General features: G+C 51.7%; 2 protein-coding genes across 4 annotated transcripts; both read right to left on the bottom strand.

The window, feature by feature from the left end:
• Positions 1-6,110: 6,110 nt before the first annotated feature.
• On the bottom strand, positions 6,111-10,627 carry SYNE4 (spectrin repeat containing nuclear envelope family member 4). 3 transcript variants are annotated; one of them, XM_019423143.2, is made up of 9 exons: positions 10,514-10,627; positions 9,677-9,814; positions 9,334-9,484; positions 8,702-8,845; positions 8,302-8,496; positions 7,971-8,229; positions 7,181-7,258; positions 6,422-6,477; positions 6,111-6,329 (listed from the first exon to the last, which is right to left on the bottom strand). In XM_019423143.2, the coding sequence occupies exons 1-9, from the start codon at positions 10,582-10,584 to the stop codon at positions 6,129-6,131; spliced, it is 1,293 nt and encodes a 430-aa protein (XP_019278688.2). In that variant the 5' UTR covers positions 10,585-10,627; the 3' UTR covers positions 6,111-6,128. The 3 variants fall into 3 exon arrangements, with proteins under 3 accessions (XP_019278688.2, XP_019278689.2, XP_019278687.2); XM_019423144.2 differs by having other exon boundaries at positions 7,981-8,229; XM_019423142.2 differs by lacking the exon at positions 10,514-10,627 and adding an exon at positions 9,902-10,440 and having other exon boundaries at positions 8,702-9,067.
• On the bottom strand, positions 10,587-15,337 carry ALKBH6 (alkB homolog 6). The gene is made up of 7 exons (XM_019423226.2): positions 15,081-15,337; positions 14,886-14,964; positions 14,507-14,575; positions 12,695-12,755; positions 12,182-12,333; positions 11,857-11,935; positions 10,587-10,699 (listed from the first exon to the last, which is right to left on the bottom strand). The coding sequence occupies exons 1-6, from the start codon at positions 15,335-15,337 to the stop codon at positions 11,870-11,872; spliced, it is 684 nt and encodes a 227-aa protein (XP_019278771.1). The 3' UTR covers positions 10,587-10,699; positions 11,857-11,869.
• Positions 15,338-15,814: the final 477 nt, after the last annotated feature.

The following is a 15,814-nucleotide window of genomic DNA, read 5'->3' as shown; positions in this document are numbered from 1 at the left end:
CTGGGGACCTCAAACCTGGCTGAAGAGTCCAGCCTCAGCTACAGGCTAGGACTTTTGTCAGCAAGGACCAGGTGTTGGGGAGGAGAGGTAGACCCATAGGCCCCAGGCGTACCTCCTCCCATATCTCTGTCCATTACATCTCTCCCGCATCACTCACCTCTCCCTCTTGCTCACTCCTGGATCCAAGATCTTGAGCCCTAAGGAGCTCCAGGATGGGAGCTTCTGGCAGGGCTGCAGGCAGTGAGCAAGTTCCCACTGGGGCCAGGTGACCTGGGTCAGGAGAGATGTTCTACCCAGGTACTACAGATGAACAGAGTCTGTGTGGTAGAGGGAGTGAGGGAAGGGAGTGCCTGATGTGAGGGAGGCAGTTGTAGGTCAGTGGTGATTGAGAGCGTGGACTCTGGAACTGGAATGCTTTCATTTGGATCCCAGCTCCAACACGTACTACTAATTATACGATCATGGACCTGTGATTTAACCTCTTCGTGCCTCAGTACCCTTATCTGTGAAATGGGCATCATAATAGGGCCGTCCTCATGTGGCAGTTATAATAGAGTGAATTAAATACATGGTGTGGCACCAGATGATGTCCCAATTCTGTGACCCTCTCGCCTACTTGAGTCCACGTGGAGCTAAAGAAGAGGAGGCTTCCTGCTGTGAGCTCCTGTGTCTGCTCCTTTGCATGAGGGCTTTCTGGGAGTTACAGAATGTGGGTTAATGCGCTCGGGAGCAATCCTTAGCCTGGGGGGACAGCAGTCACTGGATGAGTGCTCCAGCCTGCCTGTTGTCTGATGAGACGAGTGCAGGTCTATTCCCCAAGGTTCCTCAGAGGCCCCCTGTGGGACTGAGCCCCGGTCGCCCACAGCAGTTACCATTTCATGAGCACCTTTTCTGGCATATCCCCTGGCCTGTCTCACTCTCCCACTCCCTAACTCCTGTCTCCTGGGATCATATCCCAAATAAACCTCCCCCAAGCCTTTGACTCAAAGTGTGCCAATGTTTACATATGGTTGATACTCTCTGTATTTGTGCTGTGTCTTTTTTTACTCTGCTAAGGCCCAGGGTCAATGCTTCTCAATCCCTTAGCCCTGTCAAACAGGAACCTCCTGGTCTAAGAAAATTGCGATAAAGGACTTATGGGGCTTGGAGTAATTTGGAGTATGTATTGTGGATTAATAACAGAATTGAATGGAGTGGCTAAATTTCCTGATTCTGATAACTACACTAGTGTAAGAGAATGCTCTTGTTCCTAAGAACTACACACCAGGGGTGCCTGGGTGAGTTGGTTGAGTGTCCAACTCTGGACTTCAGCTCAGGTCAGATCCAGGGTCATGCGATCAAGCCCTAAGTTGGGGGCCCATGTTGATCATGGAGCCTGCTTAAGATTCTCTCTCTCCCCCTGCCCCTCTCCTCAGCTGTGCTCTCTCTCAAATAAAAAAAAAAAAATTAAAAAGAACTATACACCAAAGTATTTAGGAGTAAAGAGTATCAATCATGTCTACAGTGTGCTTTCAAAATGGTCCAAAATATATGCACATACATAAATATACTAGCAAGAGTGTAAATGGTGAAGCACATGGGGTAAAATGTTAGCCCGTGAATCTGGGTGAAGGGTATATGGGAGTTTGATGTGCTAGTCTTAAAACTTTTCAGTAATTTGAAACAAAAAGTTACATGAACACAAAGGCCAATGATCATTTACATTTGGGCACCAGAGATCTTTACACACAGGGCACATTTTTACAGCAGATTTGAAAACAGTAAAGCCTGTTATTTTGAGACTTTATAAATCTCTTATGCATCGTTTAAAGGCATAGCTTCACAGATCTAGCAATCAATTACAATTAAATTTCTGGATTTTTTACCTTTTAAAAAAAATTTTTAATTGTTTATTTTTGAGAGAGAGAGAGACAGAATCTGAAGCAGACTCCAGGCTCTGAGCTATCAGCACAGAGCCTGATGCAGGGCTCTAACTCACAAGCCATGAGATCGTGACCTGAGCCAAAGTCAGATGCTTAACCGACTGAGCCACACAGGTGGCTTTTGTGAAATAATATCTGGTTTCCCTTACAGATTCTGATCTCCGTTCTATTGGGAACGACAGTTCACTAGAATATGTTCTTGTCTTGGGTCCCACACTCAGCTGTCCCAAGGGGCCGAGCCAGTGACCAGGCATGTGAAGTGACCTAGTGTGGCCTTAGGGAAGTGTGGGAAACTCACAGTACCTGATGATGAGCCACTAGCCACACCAGCAAGTTACCGCCATAATTATTTTTTTTTTAAGACTTTATTTTTGAGTAGTCTCTACACTCAATGTGGGGCTCGAGTTCATAACCCCTCAAGAGTCGCACGCTCTACCAACTGAGCCAGCCAGGCATCTTGTGTTACCACCACTCTTGCTCAGCTTCCTCCCTCATACAGCACTGGACAATTCTGGATATGAAATTATGTGGAAGAATGACTAGGGTTTTCTTTACAGCAGTAAAAGTATTGTGATTTGATTTTAAAACAATCCTGATCTGGCAGTACTCCATGAATTGCTCGTGAGTAAAAGGATATGATGTCTAGAATTGGCTTCAAAGTAATCTAGAGAGAGGGGAGTGGGTGCCTGGGAGGATTGGCCCTGAGTTGATAATAACTGGAGCTGGTGATGAGCCCATGAGGACTTGTAATGCTGTCCCTTCTCTTTTTGTACAAGTTCAAAAAGTATCAGAATTGAAGTTGGGAAAACAAACTCCAGTGGTCCGCAGCCTAACTCACATCAGAAGTCCTCTCTGTGATCCACAGGGTCTCACCTGATCTGGCCCTGTCACTTCTCTCACCTCACCTTCTCCCACGCTCCCCCTCCACCACTCATGTTCCAGACACACTGGCCTTCCCACATGCCAGACACACTTCCATCTCTGGGCCTTTGCACTTTCCCCCTCTACCTATTATGATAACTGGGAGCAACCTGGGGCTTGAGCATTTGAAATGTGATTAGGGACTAGGGGATTTTTAAATTTTTAAATAAATTTTGGGGCACCTGTGTGGCTCAGTTGGTTGAGCATCTGACTTTGGCTCAGGTCATGATCTCACAGTTTGTGAGTTCGAGCCCCACGTTGGGATCTGTGCTGACAGCTCAGAGCCTGGAGCCTGCTTTGGATTCTGTGTCTCCCTCTCTCTCTGCCCCTCCCCTGCTTGTGCTCTGTCTCTCTCAAAAATAAATAAACATTAAAAAAAAATTTAAATAGTAATAAGGATAAAAATTTTATAAATTTTAAGTAACTGAAATGTAAAAACGAGCAGTGTAAAATGTTTTTTCCATTAAACACAATTTTATTGTTTTGGTAGCATTACCAGATTTCAAAGGCTTTGTAAGAAAAAAGAATTATAAAATATTACATTATTTCTATATTGTTACATATTATAATGATAGTATTTTGGGTCTATAAGGTTAAATAGTAAAAACTCAATTATTAAAATTTTACCTGTTTCTACTGTTGACTATTAGAAAGTTTAAAATTAAAGCAGCTACTGAGGATGAGACCTCTGCCCAAATGCCAAAGATTTATCATTGTCGATATGTCAGGAGGGAATGTTGAGGCCACTTTTTAGGCAACAGGCTTGAGCAGTGGAAACTTGAGTGAAGCGAAAAGGCCCACAGTGACCACCAAACTGAATGCAGTCTCATTAAGTGACCTGCCTAGAAATAATCATAGGCCCTAACTGACCAATGGGCTTCCCTCAACCAGGCACAGTTACCAAAAAAAGGAAAATTCCTTATGTCGCCATACTTCGTCACTCTGCCCTGTAACTATAGTCCCTCACCACCGCCTCATGGCAGACAGTCTCTCCTTTGCTGTCCTGGCCGCTGCTCCCTTGCAGTGTATTCAATAAACATATCTCCTGTAAAAAATAATAATAATAAAATAAAATTGTATTTGTGCCTCATGTTACATCTGTCTTGGACAGCATTACTCTAGGAGTCCTGTGGCTTGTTTCCTCACTACAATTTGGTCTAATCACTTAATTACAACATAATGACATAATTATCTCCCTGATGCCTTCCTTAACCACCCTAATTAAATTGTACCCCCTTTCCCTTTGGCCGCTTTAGTTTTCTCCTTAGCACTTAATCACCAACTGACCTATTACAGATTTTACCTAGTTTTTAAAATTAATTTATTATTATTATTTAGTATTATTATTTATTACAGATTTTATTTACTGTTGATCTCCCCTATAGAATGTTGGCCCCATGGGGACAAGAATTTTCACCTGTTTTGTTCACTGCCCTGGTCCTGCTCTTTGACCAGGAACTGACTCAAAGCAGACACTCAGTTTTGAATGAATGAGTGAGTGGTACAGATTTGTCCCATTACTTGGTCAGTTGGGTCAGAATTGCCAAGACTCTGCTGGCCCTATTTATGGTGACGCCAGGGAGACCATGCCTTTTCTTGATTGGGGACAGAGTCTTGGTGTGGACAATATGCACTTGATGTGAAAACAGGTCAGGTTTGTGTTCTGGTTTTTCCAGAATCTGCTGCTTCCTGCCCCTCTCCCTCAGTGTCCATTCCCCCTTCTGGACAGCTCCTTGGTTTTCTTTGGAGACTCACTCCTCCCCCATTTTCAGCACATATGATTCAGGGAGGGCTGACAGCAGGTGACACGGGCCAGGGGAGCCAGCTTTGGGCTATAAGGGAAGAGTGATTGTCCTGTTGGCTGCTGAATTGGTGGGATGTATGCTTAGAGGTTTTGAGGGGCACTCTGGCTACTGCTAGGTAAGAGTGAAGCCAAACCAGAGGAAAGAACTGGGAGAGATATCATTTGTGCCCCCGGATCCAGCTGTCCTTGCAGCCTGAACTTTTCAGTTACCCCCCCAAATCAGTTCCCATTCCACTTAAGTCAGTGGGAATTGGGCTTCAGCCTCTTGTTCCCTGTGTGGCCTCAGGCCAGGGCTTCCCCTTTATAGCCTCAGCTTCCAGGTGTGTTAAGTGGGGACACACCATTGGGTGGTTGTGAGCATTAAGGAAGGGATGTGTGTTTAGTGTACATCCAGGAGCCTAGCAAAGGTTCTGCCTCTGTTCTTGAGTCTAGTCTTGTTCTACCTCTTGTCCTGATAGCATAAACTCTGAGGAGAGGATGAGCTTAGACACCTGAGGCTGGGGACTAGACTACAGGACTGAGCCCTGACAATTCAGCTTGGTGTCATCAGGACCCTGGGGAAGGGGGGTTTCATAATCCCACACCAGGGATGGCCCAGCCTGGGAGCCCGCCATGTACAATGTTTGAATGGAGAACCTGTACGGATGCACCTGTGCCTCTTTGCCTGAGGAGCCTTGACAGGCAGAAGAGACTGGAAGTGGTGGGGAGTTAACATCTCTAGGAACAATCCTTAACCAATGAGAGATGGAAGCTGGTACATAAATGGCACAACTTCTTCACCCTTTTGGTGGACCAACTTTGAGTGTGTCCCACACAGTCTCGCAGAGGTCCCTAGTGGGATGGTGCCCCAGATGCCCAGAGCAGCAACCAACTCGTTAACTGCCTTCCCTGGCTCACTTTCCCACTCCCCTATCAGTCTGCCTAGGGGTCACCTCCCTAATAAACTACTTGTGCTTGAATCTTTGCCTCAGGGCCTGGGGGACCCCAATCCAAGATGGGCTGATTCAGTTCTGTGCTGTACACTCAAAGCAAAGAGATCTGTGGAGGGGGCTGCCCAGACACCAGGACTGCATCCCAAATTCTGAGTTTTCAAACACCCAGTATCCTCTGAATGTTTGTGCCTCCCTCAAGATTCATATGTTGAAGTCCTAACACCCCAGTGTGATAGTATTAGGAGGTGATGAGGCCTTTGGGAAATAATTATGTTGTGACAGTGAATTCCTCATAAAAGGAATTTGGAATCCTTATAAAAGAGAGCTCCCTGCCCCTTCTGTCATGTGAGGACATAGTGAGAAGGTGACCATCTATGAAGAAGAAAGCAGTCCCTCATCAGATAGCCACTCTGCTGGCACCTTGATCTTGGACTTCCCAGCCTCCAGAACTGTGAGAAATAAACTTCATTGTTTATAAGCTACCCAGCCTGTTATTTTGTTATAGCAGACCAAATGGACTAAGACACATCCTTGGACATTGACCATTTATTACATATGTCTGGGCCATGTTCTCAGACTGGGGGGGGACCATTGACATAGCTGAGCACCAGATGAGGTGTCCTGGCCAGTCGGGCAGGAGAGCAGCAGGACCCCCCTGACGGTGGCAGGAGCAATGTGGCACCCACGAGGAGAAGGAAGAGGAGGAGAATGAGGAAGGTCAGGGACCACCTGGATGCAGGAGGAGGGGCTCTGTGAAGAGAAATGCAATGTTGAAACTATGGTGCGCTGCCACTATGAGCCCTGTACCCCCCACCCCCAGACCCATCTCCCGAGCATCTCACCCAGGGTCTACCTCCAACATCACATCCTGCAGGTTGGGAGATGCCTGCTTCTTGTCCTAAGGGGAGACAGCAGCCAGCAGCAGAATGGATGGAAGGGACACTTACTCTGGACTCTTCCTTCCTACCATAGACCTATGGGGCTGAGTTTATTTTTCCTCCTTTCCTGGAACCCTCCCAACCCTCTCCAGTGTAGTGGATATCTGTGCCTGCCCTCCATCCAGTCTTCCTTCTCCTGGTAACAGTGGCTCAATTTGTACAGTGGGTGGAGGGTATCATGCCGCCCCCCTCTCAGCCCTTCAGGTTCTTATGTGGCTGACCCCACACGTCTCTACTTCCGTGACTGGGCATGTGAGCCAGATCTGGCCAATGAGAGCACTCCATCAGTTTGGCCACTGTGATTGGTTCAGGGTGCAGGCCCCAAGCTGGGCAAGTGGGAGGCAGCCCTGGGACATTGCTGCCAGCAGGTCGGTGGCACTCTGCTTCTCCTTGGGTGGGCATACCAGTGGGAAATTAGTATTCAGTATTGGGCGAGTATTGGGGTGGCCATTTGCTGAGAAAGAATCCACCTTGGAGAAGTGGAGCCTGAAAGAGGAAAGGACTGAGCCCTGACAGCATTTGAGATCTCTTCAGCAGCACCCAGCCTTGTCAGTTACATGAAAAAAATTACATCCTCTTTTTTGTGTAATTCCATTTGGGTTAGGTTTCTGTCACTTGCCATCAAAATTTCAGAGTGATACAGCTGGCTGAGGACCATCTCACCTGAGGCTTCCGGACCAGGGAGCGTCTTCGCTGACCTGCTAAGTGTTTCCGGTGGCTGAAGCCCGACATGAGCATGTCCTGTAGGGAAATAAAGGTGTGGGAGTTCTCAGAGAACTAGTGACAGACACAAAGTTGGGCAAAGGCCAAGACGGGGTTGTCACAGAGGTGAGATTCTGGGGGAAGAAAAATATCTCAGGGAGAGACAAGAGAGGGACAGAGCCGAAGAAACCGAGAAGAGACATTACTTATTTATTCACTCAACAAATATTTAATGAGGGTCCATTACATGCCGGCACTGTTCTAGAATCTGAGGATGTGGTGGGCATGCAAATAGGAAAAGTCCTGGCATCCACGGAGCTTATATGCTAGCAAAGAGAGACTGTACATTAATAAATAAATGTACGATGTCAAGATGTGGTAAGTGCTGTTAGAAAATAAAGAGGTTAAGGAGTGATAATGTTTGGAGATCAGGACAGGCCTCTCTGAAGAAGTGAGATTTGGGGAGACACTGGAATGAAGTAAGGAAGTGAGCTGGGCATGTGTCTGGGGGCTTTGAAATAGGAGTGAATTTGAAATGTTTGAAAAACCAGGAGGCTGAGATAGAGGAAGACACAGAGACCGAGAGAGGCAGGGGGAGGGAGGGAGGACAGCATTGAGACAGCAAGAAAGAGACACTGAGAGAGATAGAGGGAGACACAGAGCCACCGAGACCCCCTTGAAAGGGAAGTACCCTACTAGGAGGCACACAGAGGTATCCCAAGGGTGCCTGTGGAGGAAGGGTGTCCCCTACCTGCTCTCACCTCAAGGCCTTGTCCCCTGCCCTCGGGGACCCTGTGGCCACATAGCTCACAGGGAGCTCCTGGTGTCCAGGCTGTCTTTCGCCCCAAGGGCCTGAGGCCTCCAACATCCCCTGCCGGGTCCCACTCCAACTCTGCAGGAGTAGGGAGGCTACTGGGTGCCCAGGGCCCCCAGGCCCCACCAGGTCCTGGCCCGTCCAAGTCCCCCTCAACTTCCAAGTCCTGGTCCAGTGTACTGGCCTCCTCGAACACCTGGTCAGAGGACAGAGTCGTGGGGGTTGTGGAATTGGTACCTTGGGTGGGGACTGCCAGGGTGGGCCATACCAGGCTGTAGCTGACCAGCTGGGCCTGCAGCCACCACAGTTGCCGAAAGATGCCGTCTCGGTGGGCTCTGAGGGCCCTCAGGACCTGCTCCAGGGATGCCCGGGCCTGAGGCTCACTCCGCTGTGCCAGCCCCTCACCGAATGCCAGCAGTGCATCTACACGCTCAGCTGCTCCACATAGGTCTGCCTGTAGCGCCTGGGGACAGAAGGTTGGACACCACTCCCACCCCCCACCCACACACCAGGAGCACCAGAGATCAGCTACCTGGAGTTATATCCCTTCCCCCTTCTCTTACCCAGACACCTAGAACATGGAGTAAATGCATTTCCCATCCCAGGAAGCTGGTACCCATTCCTGAGGCCCCGCCCACCCTCCCATACCGTTGCCTCCCACTGCCCACCTGCAGCTGGACCATCCCGCTCTGGGCTGATGCCCAGGGCCCCAAGCCTTGCTCTAGGTCCTGCAGCCGGAGGCCCAGCCCCAACAGGCAAAGGGATAGGCTGTCCTGCTCAGCCTCCAATACTTCCTGGCCAGAGATGAGGTGCTGGGGAACACAGGGGACTGAGTCAGGGTCAGTGGGCCAACCCAGACCTTGCCCCCACTTCCATTGCCACCCCTCTTCTGCAGGCTCCTTCTGTAGCAGAGTCCATCTCTGGTCTGCACCAGGGCTGCTCCCACCTGGAGTCCTTCCCAGTGGAGCCGGGCCTGGACAGAATCTCCAGGTTTTCAAGGCTCCTAGAAGTGTGGACATAAGGGGCCTGGGGGTCTGAACAGAGAGTGGGTGATGGGACTGGATATCCCCACAAGGAATGGGACTGCACCAGGGTCAATGACGAGCTAATTCTCTCCCAGTTGGCAAAATAATAAAGATTTTCTATAGTGATTGGTAAAGAATCATTTTCTGGAGTGTCCCTCCCCTCACAGATGCCCAACACTTTTCCAGAATCATCACCTCATGCCCAGTTTGGAGGCCAGATTCTGGGGGAGAGGAGGTGGGGCTGGCACAAGGGGGCCTGGATCACCTCAGCTCACCTCACGGTGTCTGCCCCCAGCTGGGTCCTCACTGGAAGAGGGTGCTGGCAATCTCAGGGGACCAGCAGCAGGCTCAGTGCCCCTCAGCCCACCCTGGAAGTGTTCGGGAGGGTCCAAGGAGTCTTGCCCCAGTTTCTGGGCCTGTTCTGGTCTGGGAGGTAGGAGGCATTGACAGGCCTCTGGCTGAGCCTAGGTGTCCATTATCCACCCTACCCTACCCCTGTCCTTAGGTGCCCCTCCCATGTCCCTAGGTGATCATAGCCATAGTACCTCCCCCCCCTCAAAATGCCCCTGCTACTGCCTCCACCCTTTTGGGACCTAAGTTCCAAAGCCCAGCCCCTACCTGATTCTCTTCTCTCCAGATGCAGGGCAGATGGTGCATCTAGCAATGTCCAGTTCCCTAGGGGCTCCAGCGGGGTAGTTGAGGGGCTCTGAGGGGAATCTAGGGCCCAGAGGTGGGGGGAGGGCCATAGCTGGGAGCCTGGAGACAGAGAGTCAGTGAGGATCCCCAGTGAGAGCTCTTTTCCTGGCCAGGGGCATCCCCCCAGACCTCCTCAGCAGGACTCACACAGGCCTGAGGCAGCCAGAGGCCTGGGGGCAGGCTCAGCTCCACCTCATCACTAGCAGAACTGGACTCAGGTCATTTGATGCCCGGCTCAGGTGGCAGCAGCACCACTTAACTCCTTCTTCCCTAACCTGCCAGTTAGCGGAACCTCCCAGGTTCACCCCACTCATCCCACCTAAGGGGTTTCCCGATACAACCCTGACCCCTCATGAGCCATGGATTCTGCCCCACTCAGGGACCTGTACATCTGACCCCAGGACCCACACCATCCAAGGTCCCAGACACCGTACCCCTCAGGAACCGGCATCTGCCCCCGCCACCCCCCGCCCCCAACTCCATCCAAAACCAAAGAAAGATTTTTGTTGGTTTATTTGAAATGGGGCCTCTTCCTGTAGTTCCCACAAAGTTACTGGGAAAATAAATAACCCGGGGGGGGGGGGGGGGGGAGCCATCTCTGCCCCAGGGTTCCAAGGTCACAGGGTCACAGCTGTCAGGAGGTGGAGAGCCCGGGAATGTGAGCAGGGCGGGCGCCTGGCATCACTTGCTGAGCAGGAGGCTGGTGCGCAGTACGCGGGGCACGCGGCGGATGGTCAGCGAGACGCGCGTGCCACGGACCAGGCTGGCTCCCGGCCGCGCAGACGGGCAGGCGGCGGCGTTGGGTGGCAGGGAGGTGGCGTCCAGCGCATCTACTCGGGCAGCTGCGATGCCGTGAAGGAGGCGCGTGTAGGCGGTGCCACGGAGCACCAGGAGGCTGCGCGGTTCCAGCAACAGCGAGGTGGTCGGCCGGGGTGGGGACCGGGGCTGCGGGACGGGATGAAGGTCAGCGGGCCCCTCAGAAGTCAAGGGGGGGGTAGTGGTCAGCAGAATTTAATGGTCAGGGGGGCAAGGGTCAGCGAGTTCCCAGGGGCAAAGGCTGAGGGGCAAGTGTGCGCTCCCATGGAGCTTTGCAGGGGAAATCCTATGGGTCTCAGTTGGGGGGGGGGGGGGAGGGGATGGGGGCGGGGAGCGAGGGCAAGCAGTCTCTTGGGAGGGGGCAGGAACGTGGTTGCAGATGGGGGTGTCTAAGGGAATTGCAGCTGGGATCCCCAAGGGGTTGGGACTTAGACCCAGGGATCTGCAGTCCTAGGAAACGGTGGAACTGGACTGAGGGCTTGGCTGAAGCTAGGAAGGGCGGGGGGAGGGTAGTAACAGTGAGGTGGTGAGGAGCCAGTATGGTCTGGGCCTGTCTGCAGACATCGGGATGCTTGAGGACACCCACACACTGGAAGGGGATGTCAGCCTACCCAAGAGCATGTAGGGCTAAAGGGAGCAGCTGGGTGTCAGGGGAGTTTCTGTGAACCATGAGGTATCAGAAATGCATCACTGAGAGAAAGGTCAGGGAAGCCACTGTCACGAGCAACCCCCACAGAAGGGAGTCAGTATATCTGGGGGGTCCTTGAGAAATGAGTCATGGGTTGAGGCCCCAAGAAGAATCTGATGGTGTCCTTCAAGGCAGATCTACACTATTGGAGTGGCAGAGAGGTCTGTGTTGGGGAGCCTTGTGCAGCGGGCAAAGAGAGGATGTCTAAGAGGATGTCAGGAACAAGCATGAGTAAATGGTGTTGGGGTATCCAAGGATATGGGTGTCTGTTGGGAGTACTGGGGAGTCTTACACAGGTTATATGGACCTTGGGCCATTGGAGCACTCTGAACATGTGGGGCCAGGGGATCTGTGGGGCATCGGGGCATTTATTTAGCAGGTGAGGCTACTGGGGTGTCTATAGATATCATTTCTAGGGCACCCTGCAAATGGATGGGTCTGGAGTCTGGGAGGATATGGGTGTACTCCTTGAGGGGACCGGGGAAGGTGTCTGGGAGAGTATCAGGGGTACCCTGGAAGCAGGAGGGACTGGGGCTTCTTGGAGGATGTGGGATGTCAGAATGCCCACGAGTGGCTGGGGCAGTGTCTCAGGGCCCACCTGCTCTGCGGGGTCATCGTCCTTTGGCTGCCGCGGCTCGTAGAGGTCCAGCATGGTGTGGGAGCCCAGGCTGATGGTGCTGACGGTCGGGTAGTAGAGTGGCCCGTCCTCGTGGGGCTGGGGAGTGGGCACCAGGGCTGGGCAGGGCAGGAGTCCACACACACCCCCACCCTCTGGGGCTCAAGGAGGGCACCCCAGCTTGGGATGAGGTGGTGAATGCCTGGTTGGGGTATGTGGCTGCTTAATGAGTAGAGGTGGGTCAACATAAGGCCCTGCCCCATGGTGGATCGGAAGTCTGGGGGTCGGGGTGAAGGTGTGTGGTTACCATGATGCCCTCCCCAGGCAGATACTGGTTCACAAGGACGTGGTTGGCTGGGAGACCTCCAAAAAGGCTGAGGTCAGATACTTTGTCCACGTAGCGCTGGAGCCACAGAGGCAGCCGCTCAGGAACCATCCCCCGGGGATGGGGGAGCCCACCTGGGAGAGGGGAATGGGGTCCTGAGGACACCCAACCAAGGAGCCCTGGCACCTGGAACCCCCATTAGGGATATTCTAGTGGTTGGCAGTACTCTGACCCTTGGGAACCTGTGACTCTGGAGATCACTACCCCACGCCTCCAAGCCTTCCTGACTTCTCCAAACCCCTGGACACTTTGAGATATCCCAACTTATCAGGAAATCCCTAACCTCTCAGAACCTCTCACCCCTCAGAATCCTCCTGGCCCTGGGAACCCCTTGAGCCCTCATGGACCCACCCAGTGTCTTGACTATCCAATCTGAGTCACCTGCCCCAGCCTATATCCCCAAATCACCCATGCCCCCAAGGCAGGGACACTTACCCCAATTCTGTAACTTCCTCCCAGAGAGCTGGGTCCACTTTGGCTTTGGGGCATTGAAGACCTAGGAGGTGGGGAGGGGATCAGTCCTTTTTCAGGACCACCCTCACTGATCCTACCACCCAGTTCAACATAGGGCCCTCTACTTGGGGTGGAAATGGGTCATCTCAGAATCTCTGGGATTATTCTCTGAGATAGAATGTTCCCAGGATTGTGTTGTTTGACCTCTACCCTGTGTCTACCAGGGTCAAGGAAAGGAACCAGAGCTACACAATCGTGGTCTGAAAGTACTCAGAGCTCTGGGCTGGACTGGACTTTTTTAACCCAGCAAAGTGTGCAGTCTGTAATTTCCTGAATCCTGGGCTATCTCAGCACAGCCCGACTTCTGGAACCTCTTTGCTCCTATCACCTGAGGGAGAAAATGTGCTAAGCTGGGCTGTCTCAGCATAGCAGAGAGTATTTTGAAAATGCTCCACTGCTGGGTGTCTGGGTAACTCAGTTGGTTAAGTGTCTTGGCTCTTGATCTCGGCTCACATCATGATCTCACAGCTCTTGGGATTGAGCCTCGCTTCAGGCTCAGTGCTGAAGAGTGGAGCCTGTTTGGGATTCTCTCACTCCTTATCTCTCTGCCCCTCCCCCACTCACACCTCTCTCTCTCTCTCTCTCTCTCTCTCTCTCTCTCTCTCTCTATCTCAAAATAAGAAAGAAGGGCGCCTTAGTGGCTCAGTCGGTTAAGTGTCTGACTTCGGTTCAGGTCATGATCTAGCAGTTTGTGAGTTAGAGCCCCGCGTTGGGCTCTGTGCTGACAGCTCAGAACCTGGAGCCTGCTTTGGATTCTGTGTCTCCCCCTCGCTCTGCCCCTCCCCTGCTCACAATCCATCTCTCTGTCTCTCAGAAATGAATAAATGTTTAAAAAAAGGAAGGATGGAAGGGAAAGAAAGAAAGAAAACTCTCCACAGCCAAGATCCCAAAGGTCTAGAACAGGCATATGTACTCTATTCGATAATCTCATTCCTTTCACAGTTATGGGGCTGGAAGGGGCTATCTCAGCACAAGAGTCTGTGTTCTGTAGCTAACTTATTCCTGGGACTCAAACTAGACAACACTAGTTGAGATAGCACAGGGAAGATCTGTGCTCTACGACTAACGGTCTGAGACTCCAAAGGAGCTGAGCTTTTTAAATTCTTCTCTCCCTAAACCTTAAGAATAGAATACAGAATACTGGGCTATCTCAGCACAGGTGATTTGAGCATAGTAACCTTATTCCCAAGACTCAGAGTGTATGCTGAGCCATCTCAGCAGAGGGAAGAGTTTACTCTGTAGCATTCTGATGCCTGAGTTATGTCAGCACAGAAATCTGAAACTGCAAATTCCTAATTCCCCAAACCTCAAGGGCCTCAACCAGGCTATCTCAGCCTATGTTTATAACCTCCTTTTCTCTATGATAGCAGGATTGGGCTATCTCAGCACAGAGGGTATAAGACTTGTAACCGTGTTTCTAGCATAACGAATCTGATCTCAGTAATATCTGTTTTGAAGGCTGCACTGGGCTATCCCCGCACCGGGAGTCCGAGCTGCATAAGAACTACCTTCCTAAGAATCAGTTTGGTTTCTTCTAAGCTTCCTGGGAAAAGCTCTGACACACCCCAGCAGGTCCTGAGAGAGGAAAAGGGAAGATGAGGGATGGGTGCTGGATGTCACTCTCCTTCCTGCCAGGATCTTTACTGTAGCCTTAGGGACTCTCACACAGAACCTGGAGATTGGGGAGGGATCTGGGAAGGAGGGAAAAACAAACCGGAAAGGTGTTGGGGTTACCTGTCGAAGCAAATACTCCTCCTCTTCCTTGGAGATGAAGTCAGGGACATAGTAGATTACAGGTGGTGCCTAGGATAGAGATCCCCGTGAAGGTGTGGCCCTTCAACCTACACCGGGGCTCTAGTATCACTGAGCAGACCCTCCCTCTGAAGGGTCTCCAGATGTTCCCAAACAGGCTAGGGCCTGAAGTCAAAGGACTAATGCCCGTTTTGGGGGTGGGAAGTGGGGGTGAGGGTGGGGCTGTACCCTGAGGGTAAGAATGAATTTGGAGGGAAGGAGCAGTCCAAGCCCACAAACTCAGGAGTCGGCCTGCCTATCCCCACTCTATCCCCCACCCTCTAGTCCCCACCTTCACCCTCTGCACCCCCAGTCTGACAACCTGTTCCACCCTGAATGGTTCCAGGGCTGGGACCCTGGCATCCTGATCCTCCATGGACACCAACTCCATGCACCCAGTCCTGTGGGGGAGGGGAGGATACTCTGAAGTCACCAAGCCTCCCACCCTCAGGCTATGATCCCATTTTCTGCTTTATCAAGGGCCAGGGCCTCACCTTGGCCCTACAGTGAAACTCACTTGGTTTCTAAAACCTGAGTCCTCAGCATCTCAAAAGCCACCCGGACACAGTGAGTACCCAGAACACTGCCCCAAACTTCATCCACAATGGCCCACGAAACTACACATTTCTGCCCCTTAAGCCTCTCACAGAGAATATCCTCTGACCTCACTGGGAGCCTTTCCCAAGAGCTCCACGCATAGCCTCCAGGGCTGCACCCCAAAGCCCCTTCAAACAGTTTGAGATGCCATCCTAACAACTTCAAACCTGCGACCATCAGTCTGGGTCTCTAACAACATTCAAACTCCCCATGCACCCTCCTGCCGCCTCAAGCCCTTTCAGATGTCCCATTCTGAACACCCGCGTGCCCCCAATCTGAGTCTCCTCAGACAGGTCCATTCTCAGTCTCCTCGGATCCCCCCACTCCGGACCCCTTCACACTTCCCCTCCCGAGCGCCCCTTCCCTGTAGCAACCTTGGGCCTTTAGTCCGGAGCTTGACTCCTCTCAAACCTTCTTCCCTACCTGAACCCCTTAGACTCTCCACCCCGAGTTTTCTAGAATTCCACACTCTGAGTTTCCCTGGACTCCCATCTGAGCTTCCCTAGATCCCCATTCTCAGCCCTCTTGGACACCCATCTCCGCCCCCAGCCACCCCCAAATCTGACCGTCCACCAGAGTACCCCTCCAATACCCGAATTAAACTACCCCATTCCCTTCCCAGTCACTTCCGCTCCACGTTTCTGACGCACGTTT

This window comes from Panthera pardus, unplaced genomic scaffold (assembly GCF_024362965.1).
Source record: "Panthera pardus isolate Hobbes unplaced genomic scaffold, ASM2436296v1 HiC_scaffold_18, whole genome shotgun sequence".
In the NCBI taxonomy this organism is placed as follows: Eukaryota; Metazoa; Chordata; class Mammalia; order Carnivora; family Felidae; genus Panthera; species Panthera pardus.
The sequence above is the reverse complement of the archived record's forward strand: the minus strand, read 5'-3'. Positions and strand labels throughout refer to the sequence as shown.

Bases quoted from the DNA above. Each gene is read 5' to 3' on its own strand.
- SYNE4 (XM_019423142.2), bottom strand. From the start codon at position 9,804: ATGGCCCTCCCCCCACCTCTGGGCCCTAGATTCCCCTCAGAGCCCCTC. The intron at 8,230-8,301 runs GTATGGCCCACC...TCCTCTGACCAG, and splicing joins AGCTGGTCAGCTACAGCCTG to GTGTTCGAGGAGGCCAGTAC. The intron at 6,478-7,180 runs GTGAGATGGTCC...GTCTCCCCTTAG, and splicing joins CCCTGGTCCGGAAGCCTCAG to GACAAGAAGCAGGCATCTCC.
- ALKBH6 (XM_019423226.2), bottom strand. From the start codon at position 15,337: ATGGTCGCAGGTTTGAAGTTGTTAGGATGGCATCTCAAACTGTTTGAA. The intron at 14,965-15,080 runs GTGAGTTTCACT...CCTCCCCCACAG, and splicing joins ACTCAGGTTTTAGAAACCAA to GACTGGGTGCATGGAGTTGG. The intron at 12,756-14,506 runs GTAACCCCAACA...CCCACCTCCTAG, and splicing joins AGGAGTATTTGCTTCGACAG to GTCTTCAATGCCCCAAAGCC.